Source organism: Podarcis liolepis (assembly GCF_965112155.1).
Source record: "Podarcis liolepis genome assembly, chromosome: 11".
Lineage (NCBI taxonomy): Eukaryota > Metazoa > Chordata > Lepidosauria > Squamata > Lacertidae > Podarcis > Podarcis liolepis.
The window spans coordinates 12905516-12928644 of NC_139565.1; the positions used below are offsets into that span (position 1 = coordinate 12905516).

The 23129-nt window shown below is 44.2% G+C and overlaps 1 protein-coding gene across 1 annotated transcript in view; it reads left to right on the forward strand.

Annotated features, from left to right (window-relative positions):
• The first annotated feature begins 22774 nt into the window (after positions 1–22774).
• The window catches only part of PTCH1 (patched 1), a 112867-nt gene continuing 112512 nt past the window's right edge, over positions 22775–23129 (forward strand). The window contains exon 1 of the mRNA XM_083464761.1: positions 22775–23128. Coding sequence (XP_083320887.1) covers positions 23066–23128 — 63 coding nt within the window. The 5' untranslated portion in view covers positions 22775–23065. The remainder of the gene's footprint in view (position 23129) is intronic.

Sequence of the window (23129 nt, forward strand, 5' to 3'; positions counted from 1 at the left end):
ATATGTATCAGAACATAAAAAGTCATGCCACATCAGACCAAAGGGCTTTCTAGTTCAACATATTGTTTCTCACAGCAGCCAACCAGATGCCCAAAAATCGTGATATGCTGTTCTTCCCCAGCAACTTGGAGGTAGAGTGCCTCTGACTCTGCAGTTTGCAGATAACTTATAGGACTAGTAGCCATGGATAACTTTATCTGCCAGTCATTTACCTAATCTCCTTCTAAAGCCATCCTAGTTAAGAACAGGATGTTGGACTAAATAGCCCACTGGCCTGATCTATTAGGCTCTACTTATGTTAGTTAAATGAGTAAGCTCCATACATCCAAGAAGAGATGAGTGTTTAGTACTATACACCGATTCCAACAACATTGTTGGTGTCCTCTCTTATGCTGGGTTCTCATTTTACTGGCAGTTTGGGAGACACCGCTTTAGAGGGTAGTCAGATGCCTGAAAATGAAATGCCATTTCGGATGAAAAGCTCAAATGTTACAGACAGGAGCTTAGCAGCTGGATCTCCCATCGAAATCAATGTAAAGTGTTATGTACTGAAGTTCTCACCCTGGGCCAGCAGGGGGATACTGTAGATAGTTTTCACTCAGGTCCACATATGCAAATATGGGATTGAAAGTGACGTTCAGTGATTGGATAGTTACAGAAAGTTGTTACAGTTGCGTTGTACGGAAGCCCTATACAGTATAAGCAGGCTGGCTGAACCCTTCAGTTCAGTTCTGTTCTGGCCTGTGAATAAACAGGAGCTGTCTGAATCGCTGTGTCATCTGATATGTTCACCCACAACTTAACATCAAGTTTATAGGGATGTGTGCTGTTGTAAATCATCTTAACTATCTGAAATCCAGTGTCTTGAAAGGGCCTGAAAAAATTGTGACATTTGGATGGAAAACTCTTGACGATACAAGCAGCAGAAGACCGTCTGGGCCTTCCGCTGAAAGCAATGAGAAATGGAGACAAATGGGAATAGCAAAAATGACAAACTAGTTCTGGATCAGTTATGAAAATAAATGAAAAGCAAACAAATGAATATCAAAATGAATGAGGTCATCAAGCAAAATATGAGCTTTCCTCTCTTGTATACCATGAATAATAAATGGTCCAGTATGAATGAAGTATGGCCATTTCCATGTGTTGATTCATCGCAGGAGGGCTATGGGGCATCTCATATAAACCATGCTAAAGTTTAAGACACTATATTGCAATACCCAGCTAAAAAAAGAGAAAGCAAATGTCTCTCTTACTGTATGCATTTTATAGAAAAGAAAAACAGCTTACGTTTCTGCAAGGCTTCTATTTTCTTCTTCTTCTACAAAGATAAAGTGAATTATAAAATCCAGGGAAATCAATACAAGATAGACTGTGAACCGAGAGGCATAAATTACTTGGTTACTTGAGGCAAAATGTAAATAAAATGCCTTCATTTGTTTGAAAAGACATTTCAAAGGCATTTGATGATTCGTAAACCCAAAATTGAAATGAGATGTCAAGTTTCTCCCCCCCCCCATCCCACCCCCCTGATCATCCTCATTTTGCTCTGCCGTCAAAAGAAGGGTAGTTAAAGAAGATGAAAGCATACAGCATCCATGGCTCCAGGAAATGCTTGTGGGAAGTTTATTTATCTTTTATCTAACATTTATTAACCTTGGATTAGAGGAACAGCCTCTTGTAATTATGGGAACTTTTCTGTTCCTGGCCATCAGCAGTGAAGCTGGTGAAACTTTCAATTATAGTTTGACCACCCTGGAGTGTAAGCATTGATGAACATGCCCCATTTTTTGAGGCGCCACCTTAGGGGGATTATCCTAAAAGATGACATCTGAGAATACACATTGTGTGCTCATGTGCACACAGACACACACAGAGGAAAGAAGATTTATTCTTGTTGTGACTACCCGGTCCGTTTCTGGCCCTGGAGTGGTTTCAAGGTCAATAAAGCCAGGGTGGCCTCAAACATAATGTTAGTCCGTGGGGAAGTGGGTTGAATAGCAGGACTGCTATTAAACACCTATCCTCCTGATGCCTGACTCAGATACATAATACGTGGATCCCATCACCAGTCAGGATGGAACTTGTGGCCTGGAGGAGGAAAGGAAAACATTTCTGATTATCTTTTTAAGTTACCTTTTGACCTGGGCTTTGTCCTCTGTCTGTCCTGATCTGCGAACATTCTCTGCAACCACAAACACTCTCCCTTCTTTGATCAATAGCTCCTCCATGAGCCTCAGTCATAAACAGGACACAATAATATTTGTGAGCAATCCAGCTGCTTTTTATAGTAGTAGCAGTATTCAGAACTGCACTGGGCACCAAAGACCTTGCAGACACGCAAAGCCACAATCATCATTTGTAAGGTAAAGGTCCAGTCGTGACCAACTCTGGGGTTGTGGCGCTCATCTTGCTTTATTGGCCGAGGGAGCCGGCGTACAGCTTCCGGGTCATGTGGCCAGCAGGACTAAGCCGCTTCTGGCGAACCAGAGCAGCGCATGGAAACGCCGTTTACCTTCCCGCCGGAGCAGTACCTATTTATCTACTTGCACTTTGACATGCTTTCGAACTGCTAGGTTGGCAGGAGCTGGGACTGAGCAACGGGAGCTCACCGTGTCACGGGGATTTGAACTGCCGACCTTCTGATCGGAAAGTCCTAGGCTCTGTGGTTTAACCCACAGCGCCACCCGCGTCCCCCTCATCATTTGTAACATGCCCCAAAATAAATTCTGCATTTGCACTCATTTTTTATATATAAAAAACAACAGGTGTGCAGGACATACAACCACTAAGCCTGAAAGCCCCACCAGCAGCCTAGCAGCCTGTCAGATGCTTCACAGCAGGGGTTGGAAACCTAAGGCCCATGGGCCAAATGTGGCCCAATCACCTATTCAATCCGGCCCGTGGACAGTCCGGGAATCAGTGTGTTTTTACATGCGTAGAATGTGTCCTTTTATTTAAAATGCATCTCTGGGTTATTTGTGGGGCATAGGAATTTGTTCATTTCCCCCCCAAAAATATAATCTGGCCCACCACATGGTCTGAGGGACAGTGGACTGGCCCACGGCTGAAAAAGGTTGCTGACCCCTGCTTCACAGTCTCCTTGTTCCGTGGGAACCAGCATTATTCCAGGTCACACTCTTTGTCCACTTGGCACAATATCGTCTACTCTAACTGACAGCAGCAGCTCTCTCTAGGGTCTTGGGCGAAACGTCAGCTTTCTTTTTCTTTCTTTCTTTGACTGCGTGTGCCACTGAAGAATGGCAGTAAGGATGGGGGAGAAGATGAAAATAGCATAAAAAATGTGTCACCTTAGGGGAAATTACAAAAATGTGTACATTCTGAGAAATTCGCTGCTAAATTTTCAGGACTTTTTAATAATACAGTGGTACCTTGGGTTACAGACGCTTCAGGTTGCACACTCCGCTAACCCAGAAATAGTGCTTAAGGTTAAGAACTTTGCTTCAGGATGAGAACAGAAATTGTGCTCCGGCGGCGTGGCAGCAGCGGGAGGCCCCATTAGCTAAAGTGGTGCTTCAGGTTAAGAACAGTTTCAGGTTCAGAATGGACCTCCAGAATGAATTAAGTTCTTAACCCAAGGTACCACTGTAATCATCATCATCATCATCATCACAAACTGAAGTGAAAATGTGGAGTGCTGAACTTAAAAAAAAAAAAGCAGAGAGGAACTGAAAATGACAGATCTGCACCCCATTCTGAGATGGAAGTCCTTTTTGTGCTCTAAGAAAACAAACCAAGCAGGTGGGTTGTGGTCAGCTTTCCTGTTCAAGGTGTGCTTCTCCATTGCCAGTTGGGAAGCAGCAGATTCCAGCCTGAGCCTGGTTTTACTGACTCTTCCAGATCCAAGCCCCTTCGTGCAGAGATGGTGGGATGTGTCACAATAACTTTATTACATTTACAGTTGGAACTGTGCAGCATCCACAACTCACAGAACAGGATGCTATTCTTTCTCATTGTGAAACTACAAGCAAATAACGTTTTTTTACCCAGCCAACTTGCAAATTATCCTAGGGAAAAAATAGGGGGACATGAGAAGAACATTGTTTTCGGACCAGGAAAGGACCACACACAGGGTCCCATGTGGTATACACACACTGGACCATCTTCTAAACATAAAAGGCAAGTTTTCTGCAATGCTCGCAGGCTGATTTAATTAAACATAGGCACTAGGAAACAAAGTTTGGCTGTTTAACACTGAGATTCTATTGTACTGGTAGGCCTTACGCTGGAGTACATGTAATTGTTTAAAAGGACCATAACTATTTTAAAATCCTATGTTGTAGATTCATATTGTGGTGTCTAATCTGTTATAGCAGTTACAGAACGGACTGGCATTTACAAAATGTTTAAAATCTTCATTCAGGCTTTTTTACTAACATCCTATGATGCAGGGCTGACGCATACAGTCATACCTTGGTTTTCGAATGCCTTGTGACTCAAACGTTTTGGTCCCTAACGCTGCAAACCCAGAAGTGAGTGTTCCGGTTTGCAAAGTTTTTTTGGAAGTTGAACATCCAACACGGCTTCTGCGGCTTCCGATTCAGTTCAGGAATCTCCTGCAGCCAATTGGAAGCCGCGCCTTGGTTTTCAAACAATTTCAGAAGTCAAACGGACTTCTGGAATGGACTCCATCCAAGAACCAAGGTACGACTGTACTGTATAACTTCCTGTGTGTTGGATGTATCTGTTATGAAATTAATCTTGCCAATTGACAATATTTGCTAATGAAACTATTTCAGATATAGGTAGGCAGGTCTTTTGCAATGGGGGCAGAAGGTCGGGTCTCTTGCCTGGAGCCTCACATATACCTGGAGCCAACTCTCTGGCTACATTTTCAGTTCATTATTTTGAGACATACTGAATGCAATCATGTCCTTGGTCCTGTATACCTGAAGGAGCATCTCCACCCCCATCATCCAGCCCGAACACTGAGGTGCAGCACTGAGGGCCTTCTAGCGGTTCCCTCGCTGTGAGGTTACAGGGAACCAGGCAGAGGGCCTTCTCTGTAGTGGCACCTGCCCTGTGGAATGCCCTCCCAGCAGATGTCAAGGCAATAAACAACTATTTTACTTTTAAAAGTCAACTGAAGGGAAGTTTTTAATGTCAGATGCTGTATTGTTTTTAATATTCGGTTGGAAGCCGCCCAGAGTGGCTAGGGAAACCCAGCCAGATGGGCAGGGTATAAATAATAAATTATTATTATTATAGCTAGATAGCCACAGTAGCTCACCCTTGAATTTATATCCCGCCACTGTTTTCACAGAAGAAACAGAAACTGGGTGTGCAAACATCTATGGATCTAACCGGAGATATTTGATGTGTCGCACTTCAATTGAAGGTGTACATCTAATTTGGAGGAAGCCTACCTGCACCATTGGAGGCTATATCCAGGTGGTGAAAACTGCTTAAGTGGAGAGTGCTGTTGAACCTGGTCCTACTTGGCCCATGGGCAAATCAAAAATCAAAATGTTTATTCGGCTTTACGCCCATCATAAAGCACAACACACAAAACAAATCAAATAAAACAGCGGTCTCATACAAGCCACAAGTAATATAACACAATTCACAGCTCACAAGAACAAATATTTGCAAATCAAAACAAAAATTTAAGATTAAAGTTAAAAATTTAGGCACTACGCTAAAATCAATATCTGATGTCAATATCAAAAATTCTTATAACTATCAATAATCAGCTAACATTCCATTCCGTCTCTTGTACGAGAGGACGGCTGTTAGGAATTTAGCAACCTGTAGAGTAACATAAGGATCTACATCTTGAAGAACCCAGGCAAGCTGTAGGTCTACTGGTTTGTCAGCCATAGGCTGGATTATGGAGTTTAGTATACTAGCACGAGCTGAACTGTACATAGGGCAGATAAACATAACATGATGTAAAGATTCAGATGTTTTCATTTCACAAGCACACATTGAAGGGACTTGGCCCTTAGTGAATCTATGTCTCAGCACGTTTGTTGGAAAAACATTGAACCTGGCTCTAATGAAGGCATATCGGTGAGATGCGGCTATAAGCGATGTTAAGTAGGACGGAGCACGATAGATAGGGGTTATGCCAAGATTTAACGGCGAGCAGGCTCCACCACCAGCTAAGAAATTTTGGTATAGCTCCACATCATCCAGCCTTTGATTTATACACCTTTTTGCCGCGTTTAGATCCAGTTTGAGCAGTTCCGTGGGCGAGATCTCATAGGACAGCAATTTGGCATGGATTTTTCCTGACCACAAATTTGTGAAGTCATCCCGCCACATGCTTTGAATGAGATAGTGGTTCGGGAGTTTATGCCATAGGGATATCCAATAAATCAAAACTCTCCTCCATAAAACTAACTCCACTGAGGGGATCTTCATTTCTAAGCGAATAGCCGCATTACTTACGCATGTTGGTAGTTTTAAAAGTCGGCGTAAGAATTGGCTTTGAAGCGACTCTAAAGGTGAGAGGTTTGCAAAGGCAGCCCATAAAGGTGCAGCATAGGCCATTATGGCCATCACTTTGATGCTATACACTTTCAAGGCCGCAGGGATGAATAAGGCCCCCTCAGAGTAGAAAAAACGGAGGAGGGAGTGTGATAGGGCTTTTGTCTTGTTTTGAAGATATTCAACGTGCGCTTTCCACCCTAAATTATATTGAAAATAAATTCCTAAATATTTAAATTTATGTACTTGTTCGATTTTCGTGCCCTCCAATTTCCATGAATATAATTTTCGACTCCTTGAAAATATCAGTACTTTGGACTTGGCCATGGGCATATGGTTGCCCACTGTGAGAACTAGTCCACTGACCTGATCCAGCAGGTTCTTCTTATTATCTTGTGTAATGTTCAAATGCCAAACTGAAGCGGGTCATGTTGGAAGTATTTTGACCTCATCTCCAAAGCATTTCTGGAGCAAAGAGTACTATTCTCACAGCTTTGACCCCACTTCAAAAAGGTATGTTTACAGTTGTTTTTCCTGGGCAACTGACACATTTTTAATCTTGCCCAAACCCTCAAAAAAAGGGGGAAATACCAGGCAGTGGGGTGTGCTGGGCCCGGGGGTAGCCCGAGTAATGTGGTCCAGGTCGAGTCCCAAATCCAAGGGTTCCGTGAAGAGTCAGTCCGACAGAGCCAAGGCATGAAACCAGGTGAGATCAGGCACAGGATCACAGGCAGGTTCTGGCAAACAGCAACATTGCTCCCACAACCTGGGGCGGGGTCCAGCAGCCTTTTATCTCTGTCGGGGTAACAGCTGGTCCTGATCCCCCGGTGACTCACCTCCCTGTCTCGCCTGAAGGCGAGCACTCCTCCTGCAAGTACTCAGGTCTCTCCTTCTTCTCAGACCTCAGTCTCTGCAGCTAGGGAGATGTCGGTGGGTTACTAGACCCAGGGGCCGCCTCAACCTCTCCTGACCCAACTGGTAGTGTAGCAGCTGTAAGTGATTGCCCAGCTGGAGGCAACAAGGAGCCAGGGCAGGCTTAGGCCCCTGACTTGGCCCAGCTGGTGCTTGTTGCAGGGGAACCTGTGCAGACTGGGCTCTTCAGAATCAGGCCCCAGACTAGGTTCAGATGCCGCCTGAGGCAAAGGATCCGGTGCAGACTGAGACTCCTCTGGTTCCGAGTCCGAGCCTGAGCCCCAGGCCATCACAGTGGGGAGTAAGAGGCAAGGTGTATTTGCATGACAGACAGTCATAGCTTCTAACAACCAAATAGCTTTACCAGGCCTCTCCAATCACAGTGTTTTGGGGAGGGATGTTGAAGTAACATATCAGAAGTTGTTCTGATGTTTTCCTACATAATCTCTGTTGAAGCAGCAGATTAGGGAAAGAAGTCACTAGCACAAGTTGCATCCAGCCTATGCAAAAAGTAAGCAAGGGTGAAACCTTTTCACTATCCAAACCATTCCTTTTACCTTAATATTGTTTGCCCTCAAAAATTCAGTGTAAATCTAGAACTGGCTTGAATTCTTTGAGCATATTCAAATGGGAAGAAATCCAAAACTAGCCATTTATAGCAATCAAAAATGTTGCCCTCTATTGTTATTCTAAAGGTTTTTGTTCCAAACAACATCACCATAACTGTGCCTGTGGCTGTCTTGCAATATGAAGTCAATTTGAAAGTTCTCTGCTTTTTGTGTACGCATTCCATTTCTACCTGATGGAATTGTATGCAAAATGCACCGCCTGCCTACATTAATTTCTGGGCAATCCTTTAACTGTGCTATTGTCAGCAAAACATGTCCCTTCTGGCCTGACTGTTAAATTTGTCATGTCAAAAATATACACTTGTAAGCTAACCTTTGATTATTAGGGATTCCGATGCTCTAACAGAGACAAGTTGGAGGAGATTGTGAAGGCAAACGCACAAGAGAACAGAAAAACCAAGGTATCTTACTCCATCCATTGCTTATCTCTGCTTTATTCTAGGGCTGCCCACTACATTCAGGGTGATTTGTGCCCTCTCTGGGTCAGGTTGAAGCAGCTACGAATTGCTACAGAGTAGATTGGGTTATTCCAAATCTCTCAGAAAGACAGACAGACTGTCTCCAAACTGTTGCAATTATTAATTACAACACCATATAAGGAAAGCTCTGGGGTGCGGAGAGGGATGGGTAGGAGGGGAGCAGGAGGAGAGTTAGAATGACCTCACCCTACCCAACATTCCAGTTGCAGTGATAGCAGGAAAGAGCTGAACCTTCCTACATGAGAGCTGTAGGGCAAGCTTAGAATGCTATTAACTTCCCTGCAACACTCTCCAGTCACAGTGCTTGGGGGAAAGGGGATGAAGTCTTAAAATGTGGAACTCTTTTGTAAGTTCTGCCTCTTAGAAACTTTGGTGGAGTTGGGTGGCATTTGTGTATGCTTTCTATTTTTTCCTGTTCAATCCCAGTTGTATCTGCATTTTTTAAGAATAAAATATTTGTTGTCTGTGTCTTAGCATCCTACCCCATTTGGGTTCTAGCTTTCAGGTAAGGTTTATTTACACCTGTATTTCATTTTCTATGTCTGTCTTCATTAGTACGTGTGTGTGTGTGTGTGTGTGTGTGTGTGTGTGTGTTGCAAGGATATTGTATACAGTCCAGTAGATTGTTAGTATTATTGTTACAGTTTTCTGGATGACGATGGTGTTCAATTACCAAGCAGCCACCAACTAGCAAGCAACACAGCAGCCTAGTTGTACGGTACACAACTTTGGTTCTCTTCTCATTGCGAAGAATTATTATTATTACCAGTGCTTTTTTTCTAAAAATATATTTAGCGGGACTCTCATTTTCCTACTCATATTGAAATACTGCCCCTCAATGAGGCCAAACTTAGATTCACAAAATGTTTAGGGGTATGCGTACCCCTGCATCCCCCCCCCCCAGAAAAAAAGCACTGATTATTACCATTATTCTACTCATTTAGCCACCTACAGCATGTGCACTTATGAGCCAGCCTTCTGACATTATTATTTCCAATTGCTAACCATAAACAGAGGCAGGCAGCTTGTGTGATGTAGTCTAGTGGGGTTATACATTTTTATTTTTATTTTTATTTTTAATAGCAGTGTTTGCCTCTGTTTTTTGCTGTACTGTTTTCAGGCGGGACCACGTTCTTCTTTTCCTCCCTCCTTCTCTCCCACCACCCCTTTCCCAAAAGGTGTGGAACTTCTCCCCAAACAGCCAGCTGCAGCATAAAAATATGCATGGGGCATAATCCAATGTCATGCAAATGGAAGTCTGGCATTCACCTTTCTCTCTCCTCTGTCTCTGGCACCCTCCAACCCATCAAAGCATATCTTGAGGGTATGTGGGGGGCTGTGTTAGGGGTGGGTGGAGGTTATGAAGATGAATCCCCATTGGCATGAACAGAATTTTGTTCTGCTTGCACAGGGACTATGTTGGATATGCAAGGTAAAGGTAAAGGGACCCCTGACCATTAGGTCCAGTCGTGACCGATTCTGGGGTTGCGGCGCTCATCTCGCTTTATTGGCCGAGGGAGCCGGCGTGCAGTTTCTGGGTCATGTGGCCAGCATGACTAAGCCGCTTCTGGCGAACCAGAGCAGTGCACAGAAACGCCGTTTACCTTCACGCCAGAGCGGTGCCTATTTATCTACTTGCACTTTGACATGCTTTCAAACTGCTAGTTTGGCAGGAGCTGGGACCGGGCAATGGGAGCTCACCCCGTTGCGGGGATTCGAACCGCCAACCTTCTGATCAGCAAGTCCTAGGCTCTGTGGTTCAACCCACAGCGCCACCCGCGTCCCCCTGGATATGCAAACCATATAACAAATACTTGTTATGCATTTCAGAATTTGGTCCTAAAAGCAAATGTGGTTGTCATTCCCTGTATGTCTTGTACTATGTGCAAATAGAGCCACATCACCCATTTATTTGGTTAGGACAAAAGAAGTCAAGAACTGGGCTTGATGAGTTTCCATTCCTACCCCTGATATCTTTATAGCGCTGATTAACTGGGGACTGTTAATGAAACAATGCTGCATACATTTATTTAGGAACCAAGTCTAAAAGAGACTCATTAGCTAACAAGGAGTTACAGAGAACTAGTACAAAAGTAGTACATTACTAAATGAAACAAGCTTGCAATTTAGCAAATTGTAACTAGCACTAAAGGGAAACCCAACCATTGCATGTGACAAAATGATCTCATTTCCTAAGGAAATTATTGCAGGGGGTGTCTGGAAGAGAATGCCATGCTCTACTTTGGACATACAAAACTGGCAGCTCGTGCAACCAGGAATGAATGCTGAGCCAACAAAAGGAGACATATGCACACCACAATTTAAAATTGTGTGAACACACACAAACATTGTGCCACCTTCAATCCCCACCTTTCATCCTAAGAATAAATCTGGTTAAAGAATGCAATTTGGGATATACCATGGATTGCTAATTGCACAGAATATGAAGTTAAGATGTTCATAGTGTTCATCCCTAAGAATTACATGCTTTTGTGAATTCGCGTTCAGCTCACATTTTAAATTATTCTCTACATATACAGGAGGTAAGAGAATACCTTGCTTCCATTTTAAATTAACATAAGCGACTTAAAGCACTAAAGTTTGGCTGGATGGGACCTTTAAGTTATCTTTGTATGTTTGTTTTTAAAGGTCAGTGTCTGCTTTTTTCTGCGTGTCCTAACAGTTGGAAAAAAGAAAAGGGTGAGGTTTTCACTACACACCCACACCCACACCGGATTTCATGCTGTGGCAGATCAGCTTCTCAGTATTTCTACTTAACATTGCAGGTATAAGAAGCATTATTCTTAAGTAGTAGTAACAGCACTAAAGGTCTGATTTTCAGTCCTTTTTTCACACTTAATATTTGAGGATTAACCTATCCATTCTGAAGGAAATCAGCCCTGAGTGCTCACTGGAAGGACAGATCCTGAAGCTGAGCCTCCAGTACTTTGGCCACCTCATGAGAAGAGAAGACTCCCTGGAAAAGACCCTGATGTTGGGAAAGATGGAGGGCACAAGGAGAAGGGGACGACAGAGGACGAGATGGTTGGACAGTGTTCTCGAAGCTACCAACATGAGTTTAACCAAACTGCGGGAGGCAGTGGAAGACAGGAGTGCCTGGCGTGCTCTGGTCCAGGGGGTCACGAAGAGTCAGACACGACTAAACGACAGACACGACTAAACGACGACAACAACAGTCTTTGAGGCCACTTAACATGCCCCCTAGCAATTTTGCATTCAGTGGCACAGAAACATAGACAGCTGCCTTGTTCAGAGTCACAACAGCGGTCCACCAACTCACGAGGACTGACAGTGGCTCTCCAGAGTTTCAGGCATCCTGGAGATGCGGGGATTGAAACTTCAGCCTTCTGCGAGAAGCAAAACTACAAGGAACCAGGCAGAGGGCCTTCTCGGTGGTGGCGCCCACCCTGTGGAACGCCCCCCATCAGATGTCAAAGAGATAAACAACTACCTGACATTCAGAAGACATCTTAAGGCAGCCCTGTTCAGGGAAGTTTTTAATGTATGACATATTAGTGTATTTTTGATCTTTGTGGAAGCCGCCCAGAGTGGCTGGGGAAACCCAGACAGATGGGCGGGGTACAAATAATAAATTATTATTATTATAATACAAAGCAGATTTCTGTCATTGAGCTGCGACCCTTCCCCATTGAAAAGTAGGTCCTCTATGCATACAGATTATGTGTGGAGTTCTTCCACAGGAATACAATCTTGCCCAACCAGAACATGGCTTGCTAGCCAATTCAAGTTCCCTTTCACCTTTTTGCTAACAGTGCAGCTGCATTGGGTGTGGCCAATGGATTCATCACCACCAGAGGAACACAAAATCCACCCTGCTTCCCCCATCAACGCATGAGCATCTTCATCTCAATCATCTCCCCCCCCCCCATTTTTCTACATTCATCTGTGCTTTCCTGCACTGAATTTATCCATTAGTTATTCACAAATTTCCAAGAGCCCAAAATGTTAAATGAAGCCAATATGTATTTAAGAGGGTTAAATGCATCACAGTAACTGAGGAAACTGTTATATTAGTAATTTTCATTGTCTAGGTTAGCAGGACTGTTTGACAACAGTCTCAAAGTCAACCACCAAACCTTGCTTCCTTCCCCATCACAACGGGGAATTAAAGGACAATAGCAGATCTATTGCTATTGTGTGTGTGTGTGTGTGTGTGTGTGTGTGTGTGAAGATGACGAGTGAGACCTCGTCGAAACGTCGCCTAGACACCCCAACTTTTACACGGGAAGACACCCGAGGACACCAAAACCTGCATTCCTGTACCCGTGAAAATCTACGAAAACAAATATATATATATATATATATATATATATATATATATATATATATATATATATATAAATCAAAAAGCTTTGTATTTCCATTAATACCACCTTGACACGAGTGCCGCCACTGTGTTTTCTTCTTTTAGCAGAGTCTGTACCAGCTACCGTGCTCACAACCTGCACTGATGTTAATTTGATAAAGGCAGAGCCTTCCCACTAACCCAAGAACAGAAATATAGGCTGATTAGGTTCATTCAAACCCTTTGACATGAAAATGAGTGCTAGAAAAGAGTGCTGAAATGGAATGATTCAAGCAGTGTCATCCTTGCAATTTAATTCCTTGAGCCTACTGATTTCCTCAGGACTTGTTAACTTCTGAAGTCCTTCTGTCTAGCATTGGCTAATAGAGAAGACAAATGAGCCTGAAGGCCTAGCAAAATGAAGTTCAGGCACACCTGCAAACTGAGACACTTTGTGAAGACAGTGATAGGAAGCCTGCAGGCAAACAGGGGGAAACAATGGTACACCATGAGTAAATTTGTGTAACAACTTATGAAATTATTCAGTTTAGAGCAGAGGTAGGGAACCTGTCATGAGAGACCTTCCAGATGTTGCTGTTGGACTACAACTCCCACTGTCCTTCACCTTTAGTCATGCTGGTTGGAACTGATGGGAGTTGGAATCCAACAATACCTGAAGTTTACAGGTTCTCCATCCCTGATTTATATTGTCAAACATCCATAGCTAGCTGTTATTGGCCTGTTGTTGTTGTTGTTTAGTCAAGTCTGACTCTTCATGACCCCATGGACCAGAGCACGCCAGGCACTCCTGTCTTCCACTGCCTCCCACAGTTTGGTCAAACTCATGCTGGTAGCTTCGAGAACACTGTCCAACCATCTCGACTTCTGTCGTCCCCTTCTCCTTGTGCCCTCCATCTTTCCCAACATCAGGGTCTTTTCCTGGGAGTCTTCTCTTCTCATGAGGTGGCCAAATATTGGAGCCTCAGCTTTAGGACCTGTCCTTCCAGTGAGCACTCAGGATAGAATTCCTTCAGAATGGCTAGGTTTGATCTTCTTGCAGTCCATGGGACTCTCCAGAGTCTCCTCCAGCACCATAATTCAAAAGCATCAATTCTTGGGCGATCAGCCTTCTTTATGGTCCAGCCCTCACTTCCATACATCACGACTGGGAAAACCATAGCTTTAACTATACGGACCCTTCTCGGCAAGGTGATGTCTCTGCTTTTCAAGATGCTGTCTAGGTTTGTCATCACTATAGTTTCCTTTCAATGGGCTCCAATCAAAGAATACAAGAACAACCTCTTTGGCCTAATTCAATATTTATTATCTAACTCAAAAGAACCTATATTTTAGCTTCAAAATCTCCATGTTGTTGGAGATGAACTACTTGCCTGCTAGGACTTCCTCACTCATTTCAAAAGAGGAAGTACAGTAGGTCCTTCAGAAAGATATGCTCCCTCTTAGGAAATGAATGGGCACCCACATGTAGAACTCCATTGTGGAACACACACTGGATGCATAACATAAAGGAGCAAAACATTCCTGATCTTCCATTCAGCTTCATGTCCGATACCTGTAGAAGTCCTATTCAGCTAGGGAAACCAATGTCTTTTGAAGCTTCCATGCTAGGAACTCACACTAGGACAGTGGTATCACAACCATTCTGTGAGATCTCTCTGCACTCTTCCTCCAGGGGTTTCTTATGGGAAAGCCAAACCTTTCCACCATGACCTTGTGGGGGGAAAGGACAAAGAAATTCTTTCTTTCCCTTAAAAAAACAAGCTTTTTTTTTTAAAAAAAGAACCTTTAAAACAATTCCAGTAACATTCCATTAATCCCACATTTATTCCAGCACACCCTCCTTTCAGTAGTGCTTTATGCCTACTGACTGTTAAAAAGCAGCCTTTACATTACAAAGCTGCAGTTTAGTTTCATGAAGCACTAAGCTGAAGAAACTATTGAAAACCACTCAACCAGTGCTAGCCAAATATACCCATTAACCAGAGCTATTTGCCTCTTAAAGTTAGGAACTGGAAGTCCTAGGAAAACCCGGATGCATTTTCTTTTTTATTTTCTTTCCCCTCCCGTTATAGTTAACCCTTCACGTTCACCTTCTTCTCTGGAGAAAACTGTCCCCTTTTGTTGTTCTCACACATAAAATTATTGTATTGATCCAGAGAATCGGGTAAGGCTTAAGAGAAGTTCTGATAAATAAAACCAGTGCTTTTCTTCCAGAAAAAAATGGAATTGTTACAGTAAGTACCACACTTTTAACTAGTGCTTTTCTTCTATTGCATGCCTAGAAAAAAAGCACCGAATAAAACCAAAATATGCTGAAGATTCTAACCAGGTCAGTGGTTTTCTTTTTCAGCTTTTTAAAAAAATTAGCTCTGAACACCCAGGTTCCTGTTGGGACAGGAAGTGGCTTGTGGCAATGTATTTGAGCTAAACTCGCAGGTTGAATCCACAAAGGTCTGATTCTGCTTTTAAACAATTGTTTATCTTTTAATAATGTTTTATGGTATTTTGTGTAAAGGCATGGACCTCACAAATTTAATAAATTTGTTGTTGTTGTTAATGATTCTGCTTTTGCGTGAAACAAAGGAGCTGTGGCCCCAGATAACATGGAAGCTTTCTAGTGTTCAAAGGCACCTGTGTGGGGCCAAATCAAAATATGGTGGAAATTAAGGGAGTGCCATCTGAACTGCCCATTAGAATTAACAACAACAACAACAACAACAACAACAACAACAACAACAACAACAACAACAACAACAACATATTATTTATACTCCGCCCATCTGCCTGGGTTTCCCCAGCCACTCTGGGTGGCTTCCAACAAAATATTAAAATACAACAGTCTATTAAACATTAAAAGCTTCCCTAAACAGGGCTGCCTTCATGTATCTTCTAAAAGTTTGGTAGTTGTTTTTCTTTTTGACAACTGATGGGAGGGCATTCCACAGTACGGGTGCCACTACCAAGAAGGCCCTCTGCCTGGTCCCCTGTATCTTGGCTTCTTGCAGCGAGGGAACCGCCAGAAGGCCCTCGGCACTGGACCTCAGTGTCCAGGGTGGAGACGCTCCTTCGGGTATACTGGACCGAGGCCAAAGAAAATTTAATGTTGCATATCAGAACAGACCCAAGGTTACTTCACTCCTCATTTAGCTACATCTGGCTTAGTAGATGTTTGCTGTGGTACCATACAGTTGCATTCGCAAAATCAATGACACGGGTTTTCACTAGTGGCAGGGACAGGTGCAGAAATGAACATATGAAACTGCTTTTTACTGAGTCAGTCTATTGGCTTTATCTGCTCTGACTGATTGTAGTTCTCCAGGGTCTTGGGGAAATCCAGGGTGGAGTGGAAAGTAGACTACAGTGGTACCTCTGGTTACGTACTTAATTCGTTCCGGAGGTCCGTTCTTAACCTGAAACTGTTCTTAACCTGAAGCACCGCTTTAGCTAATGGGGCCTCCCACTGCTGCCGCACTGCCTGAGCACGATTTCTGTTCTTGTCCTGAAGCAAAGTTCTTAACCCAAGGTACTATTTCTGGGTTAGCAGAGTCTGTAACCTGAAGCGTATGTAACCTGAAGCGTATGTAACCCGAGGTACCACTGTATTAGACTAGGTTCAGATCTACACTCAGACATTAACCTCACTAAAAGACCTTGGGCCAGTTACTACATTAGAATTGTAGAATTGGAAACGACCACAAGGGTCATTTAGTCCAACTCCCCTGCAATGCAGGAATCTTTTGCTCAATTTGAGGCTCAAACCCATGAGATTAAGAGTCTCCTGCTCTGCTGACTGAGCTATGATTTACTTCACAGGATAAAATAGATGGGAGGACTCATGTATGCTCCCTTGAGCTGGAATATAAATGTAACAAATATGAAGAAAGAAAGCAAAACTGAAGAAGCCAGGAATTAAATTTGGGACAACATACATGCATACCATAATCGCTACTATTGAGCTCTGGTGCAAGGAGGTTTTTTTTTTTTTTGGAGGTATGTGAAACTAAGGCTTCATTGAATTCCAAAACATTTAAGTTTGGCATTTAAGTACTGGTTATGAATGCTTCAGGTTATGAACGCTTCAGGATATGAACTCCGCTAACCCAGAAGTAGCTGCTCCTGGTTGCAAACTTTGTGAACGGCAATCGCGTGCCAGAGGCGCACACAGAGCGGGAGGCCCCATTAGCGAAAGCGCGCCTCAGGATAAGAGTGGTTTCAGCTTAAGAACGGACGTCTGGAACGAATTAAGTTCGTAACCAGAGGTACCACTGTATCAGATTTAGGGCCAGATTGTTGTTGTTGTTTTTAAAGGGATAAAAAGGTAAAGGTACCCCTGCCCGTACGGGCCAGTCGTGTCCGACTCTGGGGTTGCGCGCCCATCTCGCTTAAGAGGCCGGGGGCCAGCGCTGTCCGAAGACACTTCCGGGTCACATGGCCAGCGTGACAAGCTGCATCTGGCGAGCCAGCGCAGCACTCGGAAACGCCGTTACCTTCCCGCTAGTAAGTGGTCCCTATTTATCTACTTGCACCCGGGGGTGCTTTCGAACTGCTAGGTTGGCAGGCGCTGGGACCGAGCAATGGGAGCGAGCGCACCCCGCCGCGGGATTCGAACCGCTGACCTAGGCGCTGAGGTGTTACCCACAGCGCTACCCGCGTCCCTTTTTTAAAGGGATAGCACACCTGAAAATTAAAATTCAATAAAACTCAGCAGGCAATATAATTGTTGGTGTTTTCTTTAAAAATAACTAGGAAGTTAGAGGACCAGAAGGACCATGTGTTGGTGGCCCTCCTGGAGAAGGAAGCTCTAAAGCACCACCACCACCACAGAAGAAGAAGTACAGCTCCTAGCTGCCTCATTGACAGGACATAAAATAGAGCCTTGTTATGCCTTTTCAGCCATGGGTCAGCCCTACTGATAGGCATGTTTCCCAACTAACTAGCACCATGCTAGGCAGGAGTTGCTCAGTACTCATGGATCTTGGATATTGTAGGAAAAACCCATATTCCAAAACTGGATGAAGAAAATACTAAGCATAGCCCCTTTTCCAGCTATTAAGTAAGTTCTTGCTCTTTGAGAGAAGCTGTCCTTTCCCTTCGGTATCCTCAAAAGTGCACTTTCCTAGATACTCATTTAGTGTAGAAGAATCTTTTGTTTGAAGATTGTAGCCTTATGGTTCAAATCCAAATTAAATGCCCAAGAAAAGACCTAAGCAGAATCACCATATACAATATACCAATAGCATAACAGTGGTATCTCAGGAACTTACAACGGCATAAACGTTAGATATTATTGAAATGCCACTATGCAAACTTGTAAAACAATTGTTCAAGGGTTCTTACAAATATATTTTTTTAAACACTAATATTCACCTGAACATATTGAAATGATTAGCTGGGGGAGCTGGAGGTGGTGAATGCAATTTAACTTAGCTTTTAGGTTTATGGTGACAGAATCACATAATGCTTTCAGCATCAACCCAGGTCCTTAATTTGTTATCTGCTGCCATATCTCATACGTCTTGGAACATTTGCTGTAGTGCAAAAACAAGGGCACATCTAGACATTTGTTAAAGCAATTCTACAACGAGGCTTTAAAAAAGAACCACCACCATTTCTTATATGCATAGAATTAAATCTCATAGAAATCAATGGACATTCAAACCAAAGGTTGATTTAAATCTGTAGAGCTTTCTTGAAAGTAAGTTTACTATCCTCCACAGAGTTATGTATATTCAAATTTCACTAAAATCAGTGGGATACATGTACCTTAAAGCAATGAATTGTGACCTAAATGTTCTTGGTTCAGTACTAGACTATTTGGACTGTGTGTGTGTGTGTGTGTGTGTGTGTGTGTGTGTCTCCAGGCACAGACATGTGCACACATTGAAAACTTTTTGTGGATGTATCCAGTCATGTTCCTCCACCGACAGAAGGCTGTTTGATCCAGTAGGGGCTTCTGCCAGGACAGGAGATTGAATTCAGCTCCCTTGACAGGAGATTGACATTCAGCTCTCTCTATCTAGCCTTCAACTCTCCCCAGCCAACATCCCTTACAAGCTCTGCTCTACACCTTCCTTGAGTGTTTTTGCGTAGTCAGAATGTGATCTTGAACAATGGTAACACCTCTTGCTTGTTGGATGGTACAAGGGGTGAGGGGGGCGTGTAGAATCTTGAGCTTTGCACAGCTGGAATGTAGCCCAACTGTACAAAATTAAGAGCCATATCTATGGCCTCCACCCACTTCTACACGTGGTCTCCAGAGATTTGCCCATATGGAACGGAGCCCTCAGACTGAAAAGGTTTCCAGCCCCCAGTGTTAGAAGAAGAGTTTGGATTTGATATCCCCCTTTATCACTACCCGAAGGAGTCTCAAAGCGGCTAACATTCTCCTTTCCCTTCCTCCCCCACAACAAACACTCTGTGAGGTGAGTGGGGCTGAGAGACTTCAGAGAAGCGTGACTAGCCCAAGGTCACCCAGCAGCTGCATGTGGAGGAGCGGGGACGCAAACCCAGTTCACCAGATTATGAGTCTAGCGCTCTTAACCACTACACCACACTGGCTTAGAAGAAAGGGTGGGTGTCCTACAGCTGGTTGGGTCACTGTCCATTTACTGGGCTCAGGTAAGACCACACAGCAGGTCCACCAAAGGATCCGGTCAAAAACACAAGCCGTAATAAGGGTAGCCTTATTGAAAGCAAAGCCAAGGTGAAACCGAGGTCAGAAACCAGAGAGTAGTCCTGAGCAACATATAATTCAGAGGTAGAGCGATGGGGGGCAAAGGTCAGCAGTTAAAGACAGTTAGATTGCATGACTAAGGAGCCAGACCTCAGCTGGAGGTTTATAAAGCCTGGCCTCCCAGACTGAAAAAGGTGGTTAAGCCTGCTCTCTAGAGGAATCCTGGACTCTGTAGAGAACGGCAGGTACTCCCAAAGAACCCTTCACTCTTGGGCAGTGTGTTGACATGACGTTCTTAGGTATGCATTCCTTCACTGACCCACTGCCTGAGCCTCAGTTTTCTGGTGTTTATGCTTTCGAGAGCTGTTTGAGCCCAGCTTCTCGGGAGGGGTTCCTCTGCTGAAGGAAAATCAGGGACCCATCCCAAGGGTTCTTCCTGGGCAGACTTGGGGAGCACTCTTTTGGGGAAGGGCCCACCCACCCCCAGTTTTCCTGGCTGGGAGCGCTGGTTTCACTGAGGTTGGAGAGCAGGTGGTTGGATGAGGGCAACCACAAGGAAGTAACTTTTGCTTATTCGCCCTCCTCCCTGCCACCCCCCGTGCCCACCTTGCCCCCCTGCCAAATCTGCTCAAGAGGATTGGTACTGGGGGGGTAGTCAGTTGTAGGGGTCTGCAGGAGAAAAGACAACTTTGCCCAAATATATATATATATATATAATACCCTCATGGAACCTTCTACTCAATCAAAGAGCCTTCTGTCAGCAGAGGGAATTGTCCGGATACAACTAAAAGGTAAAGGTAAAGGGACCCCTGACCATTAGGTCCAGTCATGACCAACTCTGGGGTTGCGGCGCTCATCTCGCTTTATTGGCCAAGGGAGCTGGCATACAGCTTCCAGGTCATATGGCCAGCATGACTAAGCCGCTTCCGGCAAACTAGAGCAGCACACAGAAACGCCATTTACCTTCCCGCCGGAGCAGTACCTATTTATCTACTTGCACTTTGACATGCTTTCAAACTGCTAGGTTGGCAGGAGCTGGGACTGAACAACGGGAGCTCACCCCGTCACGGGGATTCGAACCACCAACCTTCTGATCGGCAAGTCCTAGGCTCTGTGGTTTAACCCACAGCGCCACCCGCGTCCCTTCCGGATTCAACTATTAGTATGTAAATAGGACTAGGTCTACCTAGGCAGGCTAGGCAGCCACCAGAAGCATCACAACTCCATGGTGGGGGAAAGGAACATAGGAAGCAGCCTTATAGTCAGTCCATGGGTTCGTCTATCTCAGTGTTGTCTACTTCCAGGATGGGCAACCTGTGACTTTTCAGATGTTTGACTACAAATCCCATGATTCCTAATTTGGAATGCTGGCTGGGGCTGATGGGTAGTGGCTGGAGGACCTCAGGTTGCTGTCTCTACTGACTGACAGACATTATTCAAGATTTCAGGTGAAGTGCCTTCCACATCTACCTCAGGATGCTACAGATTGAATCAAGGTGCAAAACATGTGCTGTATCACTGAGCTACAGCCATCAAGTTCCATAAAGCTCTACAGAGTTCCATAAAGTACTGCAGAGTCATGTTGCATCTACCATGGCTAGCACCCACCCAACCCTGCAAACAGTGTGTATTCCCCAGTATGCTGTGATAGTGCAGAAGATATTGAGAGTCACTTTCCATTTGCATGGGGATGCTCTGTCCTATCCTAACTATTGGGTAGGAAAATTGTATTTCTCTTTTCCAGAACCCCTGGTGACCATTGTTCCCATTTTACAGATGGAGAACTGAGATTGGGGAAAAAGTAACTTGGCCTAGGCTACGCAGATAAAAGGTGAACCAGTATAATGTTAAGAGTGTTGGATCTGAGGGATTCTTACTCGGTCATGAAGCTCATTGGTTGACCTTGGGCCAGTGACAGTCTTTCACCCTAACCTGATGTGAGGACACAGTGGGGAGAGTGAGAGTCAAATGCAATAATAAAACCCTGAAATAAATCAAATTAAGAAACAGAAAAGACTTCCACCTGGGGATGTCTATTCAAGTCCATCCACAGGACTCAGTTCATTGGAAAGGATTCTGTTGTTGCTGCTACTAATAATTCATCGATGTGATGCTTATAGAAACCTTTACAGAACAAACCTTTACGATTTCGTGTTTCTGAGATGACCACCTTTTTCCATTTGAGCCAAAGAGAGATTTTTTATAATAAGGATGTTGCTCCTGTTGGACAATAATGTTCTGTTCAGTAGCAGCAGGAAACATGCAGTTGAAGCACTACTGGAACAATTCCTTCTTGGTTTCATAATAAGTTGTTACTGGTGGTTGTCATAAGACAGTTCTGATTCCCACGTTTGAATCAATTAAATAAGATGTGCTTTTAAAAACAAACAAACCCCACCCATTTCATAATGCTGTTATTATACACAGTTGCTGCCAGTATAGGCCATAGGCTGTTTTTATTCTTTTTCCACCTCTGAAAACACAAGGCTCTCTGAAAATGTGAGTTATCCAGTAATGACAAAACAGACAAAAGTCATGACTGATTAGACCAGTGATATCTTCCATCATTGGTCTAATCAATTTGTTTTGCATTGTGTGCTTGTCACTTTTGAGGCAAAGACTTCTTGCTAGTGAAACTTTCAAGGAACAAGAAGGAAAAAATGCAAGGATTGACATAAATAAATCCCGAAGGGTCCAACATTTGTAAACCAAGCACTAGGTGGAATGGGTAAACATTTCAGCAGAGGGAAAACTCTGAACCCCTTTTTCTCTTCGTTTTACATTCAACCCTGTATTTATTTTAAGAAGGGGCTCTGCATTCCAGCACCTGCCCCCCCCCCACATCTTGCAACAACAACAACAAAAACCAACAACTTTATTCTGCTTTCCAACAGGACAAGAAAGGAACCGAGGCTAAAGCGAATTATGCCCAAGAATGAAAGAAGATTTGTATGTTCTGCTGAGATGGGTGATGATTTCAAATGAACATAGAGGGGGAAAGAGAGAGGCGGAGAAGAAAAGGGTCGTAGGGAGGGAGGAAAGGGGGGGGCAGAGGGCTGTTGTTACCACTTTGTCAATTTCATGCCTGGGATCTGCTCCAGGGACCATCTCGGGGAAGCTGGCCTGCCTGTTTACCCAAGGAGGTCTGCGCTGATAGCACGTTACGTTGGTTTACTTTGCTTTCCTGGAGTTTATTGTAAAAAGGGTGAAGTTTTTCGGATCCATCACGTGACCCTGACAGGTCCTGCCTATTGAGAAAGCCAGACCACCCACATGGAGAGGACGATGGAGCGCTTAATAGAAACAGGCATGCAATTGTGAGCCTGCTCAGCACTCTGCAGAATGCCTGCAACCTAGAAGGAGGATTATTATTATTATTATTTTACACTTTCTGTTCCCTTTCGGAGACCGGGAGGAGGTGCGGGAGAGAAGGTGGAGGGGAAGCGGCGGGCAAGAAGAGAGCTTTGAAGGCGAGCAGGAAAAGGATCAGGGAAAGGAAAAAAGAAAACCGATGTGCTCCTATCGAAGTCCTCTGCCTCGGCGGCGGCGGCGGCGGCAACAGCAGCACTGAATGAAATTGGCCAGCCCCACCGGGAGCTCACCCTGCCCCACCGAGGGGCTCAGCGGGGAGATGG